Consider the following 9355-nt stretch of genomic DNA (forward strand, 5'->3'; position numbering starts at 1 on the left):
CAGTCTCTGCCCACTTTCCCATCTCTCTTTGTGCCCTAATGCACACTATCCCTGGTGCCAAATAGTACAGATCTCCTCAAAGTTCATGTAAATTCTTCAGTTCAGTTCAGTCGCTCAGTCATGTCCAACTTTTTGCAACCCCATGAATTGCAGCACGCCAGGCCTCCCTGTCCATCACCAACTCCTGGAGTTTACCCAAACTCATGTCCATCGAGTCAGTGATGCCATCTCATCCTCTGTCGTCCCCTTCTCCTCCTGCCCCCAATCCTTCCCAGCATCAGAGTCTTTTTCCAATGAGTCAACTCTTCGCATGAGGTGGCAAAGTATTGGAGTTTCAGCTTCAGTATCAGTCCTTCCAATGAACATCCAGGACTGATCTCCTTTAGGATGGACTGGTTGGATCTCCTTGCAGTCCAAGGGACTCTCAAGAGTCTTCTCCAACACCACAGTGTAAATTCTTAACCTTTCCCTAATCAAATTCATACTCTTCCACTTCTATCTACCTTGCGTCTAGAGCAATCAGCTTTGGATACCTGAGCAGGGGTACCACTCTCATTCTTGCTTTTTGCATTGCTTTTTAAACATTTAACGTGTGCATATCCTTAAAGAAGGGAGCCAACACTGATTGCGTGAGGGTGGATGCACAAATAAACCTTGCTGAATGGTAAATAAATGGACAACTGAACACACCAATAGAAAATTTAATAGACATGAAAGAATTCATAAACCAAAAAAGGACCCGTTTAATTCAAAAATGGAGATGGCTGGGCCCCTGCAGGAGCTCAATAAAGCAGCTTCTCCAGGAAGAGAATAAAGATGATGGGAGGTAGGGGTCTGATCCTGGTCCCACTGCTGATGGCTGGTCTGCAATTTTTACTCTGGTTAGCAATTGGAAAACTCATATAAGTTACCGTCTCTTTGCACAGATCTGCTTGTATGCATCTTTTCACTTCAATAGCCATGTCTTTAAGACCTGCAAGAAACCATAAATGAGCCTTCCACTCTCATCCTTCTTTATAATCCCTTTTTTACCACCCCTCACTGGGCTGGAGTAAAACAGAAACCAGGCCACACAATTTGAGTGTGAGTCATTAAACATGACTCTCTCTAACAGGGCTGGTATTCTCCAACCACAGGGCCTTCAAATCCTCAAATCCTCTCACAACCCATCTCAATCATATATTGGAACCCTCAGGGAACTTTATGAACCTTCTTTAAATAAGCTTTTTTCCAATTCCTATTATCACTTGGGGATCTAGCATTATGTTTTTATAGACATTTTATGCAGATAATAATAAGAATCTCTTCCTTTTATTGGTCCTCAAATGACTTTGTTAGTAGCATCTTGCATGCTGCTGATCTATAAGGATTCGATGTTTCTGTGTTTCAGTTAGGTATAAACCCTTTCTGATTTTAAGGACATAAATCCAATCTCCTATTCTTTATCTTTTTTAAAATGTCAATATCAGCCATAAAAAGGCTATCACTTTGATTGTATTCCTCCCCTTTCAAAGTGCCTTCAGATACATCCTTTCACATGGTAGCTGTTGGTGATTTCATCTCACCTCCTCTGGGTGCCATTTCCAGTGATTGCTATGTTAAAGCAAAGAATCACTGTTATGCAAATTATAGAAAGTAGCAATGTAAGAATCCCAGAGACCAACCAAAATGACTAGTCCCTGGGTTTATCTCATTAATGAAGAATTCAAGAAGGCCCCCAGAATTAGCAGGAGGAAGAAGAAGAGCTATGAAAACAACCCTCATGGTACTCTGCCCACTGCTCTTCACACTACACTATATTGTATGCATGTGTGCCAAGCCACTTCAGTTGGGTCTGACTCTTTGTGACCCTATGGGCTGTAGCCTGCCAGGCTCCTCTGTCCATGGGATACTCCAGGCAAGAACACTGGAGTGGGTGGGCATGCCCTCCTCCAGGGGATCTTCCCAACCCAGGGATTGAACTCGTGCCTCCTGCACCTCTTGCACTGCAGGCGGACTCTTTATTGCTGAGCCACTGGGGAAGACCCACACTACGCTACTATTCATAATGAACTTCTAATATGTGTCTTCAGTTGATTTAGAATTTTATGTAGGATCTTCCCAAATTAAGCACAGTAAATTATGCTTTATGATATCTTTGAGGCAAGTTTAAGTTTAATCACTGCCTTTCTCCAAAGTTTTTACTTTTAAAGTTAAAAAAAAAAAAAACAGGGTTAGAAGCAACATAAACTACCCCTGTGTTTAAAAACACTAACCAAAGTTTGTAGAGGTTGAAAGGTTACCCAATATGCTGAAATAACTTTCTCAAAGATATCAAAAAGTCTGTTAATAAGAGCATGCAAAAATTTATATATGAACAAATGAATGTGACAAAACTAATTAGACATATTTTCAGAATCAAGCCACTGTGGGTATCCTTATTTCTAAGAGATTTGGACAAAAGCTTATTTCTCCTCAACTCCACCCTTAAGGCGGAGAAGGCAATGGCACCCCACTCCAGTACTCTTGCCTGCAAAATCCCATGGACAGAGGAGCCTGGTGGGCTGCAGTCCATGGGATCGCTAAGAGTCGGACACGACTGAGCAACTTCACTTTCACTTTTCACTTTTATGCATTGGAGAAGGAAATGGCAACCCACTCCAGTGTTCTTGCCTGGAGAATCCCAGGGACGGGGGAGCCTGGTGGGCTGCCGTCTATGGGGTCACACAGGGTCGGACACGACTGAAGTGACTTAGCAGCCACCCTTAAGGCCTGTGCCCCATAGGCTTGTGAGAGACTGCCACTTGTTTAAGTGCCACCTGTTGTGTCTACATTGCATCCTAGAAAGTGAAACTGAAGTCGTGTCCGACTCTTCGTGACCCCATGGACTGTAGCCTACCAGGCTCCTCTGTCCATGGGATTTTCTAGGCAAGAATACTGGAGTGGGTTGCCATTTCCTTCTCCAGAAGGAAAAGCACCTAGAAAAGTACCTGTGTTTATGATGCCAGAAAATTCAACACACTGCAGTTTATCTGCTCGGCACCACTTGAGATCGGAGTTACACTTTCTTCCCATCACAGCAAAGCATGTTGGACACTTATAGCCATTGGACTGGAATTTATTAACATCCTTCTCATCGAGGTCATTTATTTTAATCTCCCAGGAGACTGTATAAAACAATAAAAGAAAGAAAACTGGATGGCTATTTATCACTGGCAGGCAAATGAACCCATGCTCATGGAGCAGAATTAGATCCGCCACACTCACCCTCCGCAGCACCTTACCCCAGCATTTTGTGTGTGACATTTAACACTGGAATTAACACAAAAATTCCTACCTTTATGGAGCTTACATTCTGATGGAGAAGGCAGACAGAAACGACACAGTATGTCAAGTGATGATAAATACTAGTGAGAAAACAGAACAGGACAGGAAGGGCAGGGTGTGGCTGCAATTTATAGTATGGTTTGGGAAGTTCTCACTGAAAGAGAAACTTTTTTGAATGGAGTCCTAAAAGAGATCTTCTTCCAAATACCTGTACAGAATAACTAAGTCTTACAAATAAAGGGTACAGGATGTTCAAAGAAGGGGCCGACAAGAGGGAGCCTTGACTCCTGCATTCTCTGTCTTCAGGGCTTGATAACAACATCCTAGTGAACTGAAGTCCACTGACCAGCCCCTGTACCTCTATCCAAGTGTCCCCACTACCAGCTACTGTTAAGAACAAAGACTAGATCTGGTTGCCCCAGTGAAAGATGTGCAGCAGAGCAGGGAATAGAAGAAACGGTGGATGAAGAAGCAGAAACCTGTGGAAAGTAAGAGCACGTTGAAAAAAGGGAGTAAAAGTCAGTATTTATCAGCAAAATTTTTCTCAGACTACCGAAAGGTGGTTTCAAATTAGTTAGCTTCCCCCTCCAATAGGACCTCCCCTCTGCTGGCTCTGCCAACCCCCACAGGGAGAGTAGAGTGTGACACCAGGGGGACATGCCCACTTGGAGCCTGCATACCCTCCCCTCATCCTTTCTGGATATCAACAATCCTGAAATGTCTTGCTCAAGTACCACAAGCAGTTTGCAGAACAGGTGGAATGGGGGAGCTTGGACTTGAAAACTGGTGTGAAGGCGAAGGTGGGGTGGTGAGAGGAAGTGGGCTGGAGACCAGGGTGGGAATCTTTCAGTGCTGGCATTCCCTGGCATGGAATCCCAAGGAGTGTGAAAATCCCAGGCATTTTAGGTCATTCTGAAGGTACATTTGTCCAGTAAAACAAAGATTCCATCTACACCTTTTTGTTTTTAGCTTAATGTGTACCTTTTTTAGCCTAATATGTACCTCCACATTAGCCTAATGTGTTTTTAGCCTAATGTGTACGGCTATATTGAGCCGTACTGAGAAGGAAATGGCAACCCACTCCAGTGTTCTTGCCTGGAGAATCCCAGGGACGGGGGAGCCTGGTGGGCTGCCATCTACGGGGTCGCACAGAGTCGGACACGACTGAAGCGACTTAGCAGCAGCAGCCCTGGGTGCTGCAAGTGTGAGGGCAGCAAGCCTTCCATCCTGGGCAAGAGCAGGGGTTGGGGAGTTGGCTTCTGGGGGCCGAGAGTCACATGCTGCCATACAGAGAGGAAGAAGCAGAATCCAGATTAAAACCCTTTGAGATACTAAACGATCTAGCAATTTCACTTCTATTTCCAAAGAAAACAAGAACACTAATATGAAAAGATATATGCACCCCTGTTACTGCAGCATTACTTACAAAGCAAGATATGGAAGCAATCTAAATATCAATAGATGAATGGATAAAGATGTGTTATATATATATATATACACACAATGGAATATTAGCAGTAGAAAAGAATGCCATTTTCAACAACATAGATGGATCTAGAATATATTGGGTTAAAAGTTAAATAATTCAGCAAGAAACATACAAATATCATATGATTTAACTCATATGCAGAATCTAAAAAACAAATGAACAAGCATAGCAAAATAGACTTATAAATTCAGAAAACAAACAAGTGGTTGGAGGGGAGGGGTGTAGGAGGATGAGTGAAATAGATAAGGGAGATTAAGAAGGACAAACTTTCAGTTACAAAATAAACTGGTCAAAGGGATGAAATGTATAGCATGGGAAATATAATCAATAAAATTGTAGTAACTTTGTATGGTGACATATGGTAACTAGATGTATCATGGTCATTTTGTAATGTATTAGAAATATCAAATCACTCTGTTGTATACCTGGAACTAACAGTGCTATAAGTCAATTATACTTCAATTAAAAAAATAAAAAACCCAACACTGTTACATTACTAGTAATTAAACTCCAAAAAAAAAAAAAAACCAACCACACACACACACACAAAACCTTGAGATTTAAGGTTTTTAAGGGTAACCTGGCCTGTCTTCCCTAGAGTCTTGTTTAATGGAATGCATATAGAAAGACAAAATTAATTTAAGAAATCAAACAAACTATAAAAATTTTTAGTCATTAAAGAGGTTTTCCAATTCATAGTTTTTCACCAATATGTCTCACATGCCCCTTTCTCTCTTCCCAAACTCTTTTACACCCCACTCTGATTGAAGCTACTTTGTCCAAGGTGTCTATTTAAATTTAGTTAAAATTTTTAAAAGTAATAGTTTGGCTCCACCTGTTTCATTTCAAATGCTCAATAACCACATGTGGCTAGTGACCCCTGTCCTGAACAGTGCAGACACAGACATATTGCTCACTGCAGAAAATACTACTGGACAGCACTGCTCTAGAGTCTTTCATGGTAAGACGAACACAACTTGAAAACTGAAACTAAAGCATGTCGGTGAGAGTTTGAGCAACAGGCATTATCTGTTCCTAATGAGTAAATTGTATAATTTCTTTAAAGGGCAACTTGATAATACAGAATAAAAATTTAGATCCCACAAACTCTTTGATCCAGCAATTCCTAGGTGTTTTCCTACCTGTGTGATTGTACCAAGTCATTTACTGAAGTATTCCCTATGATAATAAATGGTTGAAAGTGACTGAAATGCTCACGGTTACATGGACTCTGGCATGTCCATGAAATGGGTATATACAGAATATGTTGTTCTAACATGCACTGTTATGAAAAGCTCTCCAAGGTGTACCTTATGTAGAATGCTAGGTATAAAATGCTACCATGGGAAGAAAAAGGTACATTTGAATATGTTTATAAATACATGAACCATCTTTGGAATGGTAAACATGAAGGGGATAACTGGTTATCCACAGCTCCAAAGAACTGAACTGGGGGTCTACAGAGGAGATTATACAGTCTCCATCCTATACCTATTTCATTTTTACCACGGGTATATATTATTTATTTGAAAAGCTATCTAATTAAAAACAAATAAATATAAGTAAATAAAAACAATGGGAAATAATAGAAAAGGTGGGTCCTAAAGTTTGCTTTTGTCCCTTAAAAAAAAGGCCTGGAAAACAGGTGGAGCCAAACATTCATAGGCAAAATTCCCGAATAGACATTTTTTCCAAAGAACATAAACAAATTGCCACAGGACTGAAATGACACACAATACTTAGTCATTAGGGAAATGCAAACCACAACCACAGTTATTTCACCTTACACCTGACAGAATGCTCATCATAAAGAAGACAAGAGATAACAAATGCTGGTGAGGATGTGGAGAAAAGAGATTGTAAACTGGCATAGCCACTAACTGAAAACAGTATGGAGGATCCTCAAAAAGTTAAATACAGTACCTCTGTATTTAGTCCAGCAATTTTACTTCTGGGAATACATTCAAAGGAAATGAAAACACTAAAAAAAAAAAAAAAAAGATAGCTGCACCCCTATATTCACAATATTATTCCTAACATCCAAGAATGGAAGCAACCTAACTTTCCATCAATAGATGAATGAATAAAAAAATTGTGAGATCTCTCTCTTTTTTAATATATATATATATATGTGTGTGTGTGCGTGTGTGTGTGTGTGTGTATAGATATCATCCATAAAAACCAAGGAAATTCTGCCATTTGTGGAAACATAGATGGGCCTTGAGAACATTATGCTATGTAAAGTAAGCCAGACAGAGTAAGATAAATACTGCATGATCTCACTTATATGCGGAATCTAAAACAAATTCATAGAGAAAGCAATCAGCCTCGTGGTTACCAGAGATAATGGAAAGGGGAACTGGGAAAACGTGGTCAAAAGGCACAAACTCTCAGTGATAAGAAAAAAAGTACTAGGGACGTAATACAACATGATGCCTATAGTTAACACTGAAAGTTAGGAGAGTAAATCCTGAGTTCTCATCACACGGGAAAAACTGAACGTACTCAGTAATTATTCCACAATAAATTTAAGTCAAACCATTACGTTGCACACCTTAAATTTATACAGTGATGTATGTTAATTCTATATTAATAAAACCAGGAAAAAGGCTTATTGTAGAGAACATTCAAGCAAACTTCATTATAAATCATAACCACAAAACAAGCTCTGACCAGCAGAGTAAATGAGGGCAATTTTGAAGAAAAATGGTCACCAGGTTAAGTGTGGCAGTATTACTTCCTCCTCTCCCCATGAAGCTGCCCTCGAGCCTCCCTGTGCCCTCTGGTGCCCAAAGCAATGATATCGGAACTGGAAGAAATACTGGAGTGGGTTGCCGTGCCCTCTTCCCACAGGGATCAAATCAATGCAGGGATGTATCCTGCATTGCTGGCAGATTCTTTACCCACTGGGCCACCTAGGAAGCCCATACTAGAGGCATGTGCGTGAGGGCTAAGTCACTTCAGTTATGTCTGATTCTTTGTGACCCTATGGCTTGTAGCCTGCCATGCTCCTCTACCCATGGGATTCTCCAGGTAAGAACACTGGAGTGTGTTGCCATGCCCTTCTCCAGGGGATCTTCCGACACAGAGATCAAACCTGTATCTCTCACATCTCCTGCATTGGCATTCGAGTTCCTTACCATTAGCCCCACCTGGGAAGCCCCGTGGATGGGCTCAATTATTTGCCTGAGGCCAGGCAGTAAGGAGTTGGAGTTGATTGGAACTGACACTCAGGACTCTGTTTCCAACACTGGTCAGTACACTGTAAGACCTATGAGGGCAGGAATGATGCCTGTATAATCACTGCAGATGTCCATGCCGAGCATAGTACCCACAAGTAAAGTGTCACTTAGGTCTGCAGAATACAGACAAGAATGGAAGAATAAGGGTGGGAATGCAGGAATGGGTGCATTGATGAGAGAATGCAGAGGAACACAGAGGATAATTCAGCTAGGGATACAGGAATGTGGGTGGGATGCGGTGATGAGAGAATTTGGCTAGGGACACACCCTGTACACTTACCTGCGAGGAAAGGTGCCAAGGCCAGGCTACAGGCCAAGAGGAGGCTGCTGGGAGCTGCTTGTTGCATGGCTGAGACCTTGTCCCTTTCTCTCTGAAAGGCAGAAGCTAGTCAGCCCAGGTCCATAGGAAGAAACACCCAGCCTGTCCAGGATCGACCTCCCACAGGAATAGCCTTTCTGCCACTTGTGAACCCCTCCTGAGGCCCTACTTGCTGGGTGGGCCACTGAGCTTGGCCTTTGGAGGCACCTGGTATTCAGAAGTGGTCTGGGGCTCCTTCCGGTTTGTCCGCTACTTTCTACAGGGTTCCGGGAGCAAGTGGGCTGCGTCTAGCTCCCCGGTGTGTTGTGTGGCCAGGCAAGTTGCCACACGTATTACCTAGCACCTGCACCCGGGAATACAGCTCTTCCTGGAGTGGCCCAGAGAGTACTGCGCAAGTGCAGGGGCAGGGGTCTCTGCTTCCTAATTGGCCCATCCCTATTGGTCCCTCCTCTTGCTCATCTCACACTTTGCGGGAGCGCTGGCCAACCAGATGCTAGGGCCTCAGAGGCTCACGTGACTGGAAAAAGCCTGAGGGGCTGTTTCCATGGTCCAGAGAATTGAGAGAAATGAGTCAAGCTGAGTTACCGCTTTTCCTAGTTGTTTGGTGTTCACTCACATACCCGATTAAAGATGTCTTACGGTGGCTGATTCTCTTACCTGTCAACTCTAAACATCTCTGCTCCATCTCTTCAAAACAGAAAGCAAAGCAATAGTTACTAGGGGCTGGGGCTGGGGGCTAGGGAGAGGAGGAAAGGGGTTGCTCAATGGATGTAGAGGTCCAGTTTTGCGATATGAAGAATTTATAGTGATCTGTTGCACAATGCGGAGAAGGCAATGGCACCCCACTCCAGTACTCTTGCCTGGAAAATCCCATGGATGGAGGAGCTTGGTGGGCTGCAGTCCATGGGGTTGCTAAGAGTTGGACACGACTGAGCAACTTCACTTTCACTTTTCACTTTCATGCATTGGAGAAGGAAATGGCAACCCACTCCAGTGCTC

At 42.6% G+C, this 9355-nt stretch overlaps 1 protein-coding gene across 1 annotated transcript; it reads right to left on the reverse strand.

Moving 5' to 3' along the window:
* LOC102179561 lies at positions 688 to 8742 on the reverse strand. The gene is made up of 4 exons (XM_005682872.2): positions 8564 to 8742; positions 8318 to 8408; positions 2970 to 3146; positions 688 to 973 (listed from the first exon to the last, which is right to left on the reverse strand). Exons 2-4 carry the CDS (start codon positions 8382 to 8384, stop codon positions 783 to 785), a joined length of 435 nt encoding a protein of 144 aa, XP_005682929.1. The 5' UTR covers positions 8385 to 8408; positions 8564 to 8742; the 3' UTR covers positions 688 to 782.

This window comes from Capra hircus, chromosome 7 (genome assembly GCF_001704415.2).
Source record: "Capra hircus breed San Clemente chromosome 7, ASM170441v1, whole genome shotgun sequence".
Taxonomy (NCBI): domain Eukaryota; kingdom Metazoa; phylum Chordata; class Mammalia; order Artiodactyla; family Bovidae; genus Capra; species Capra hircus.

Coding starts and splice junctions, on each gene's coding strand:
- LOC102179561 (XM_005682872.2), bottom strand. CDS start 8,384: ATGCAACAAGCAGCTCCCAGCAGCCTCCTCTTGGCCTGTAGCCTGGCC. Junction 3,147..8,317: donor CTTGGCACCTTTCCTCGCAG/GTAAGTGTACAG, acceptor TGTTTTATACAG/TCTCCTGGGAGATTAAAATA. Junction 974..2,969: donor TTCTGGCATCATAAACACAG/GTACTTTTCTAG, acceptor GGTTTCTTGCAG/GTCTTAAAGACATGGCTATT.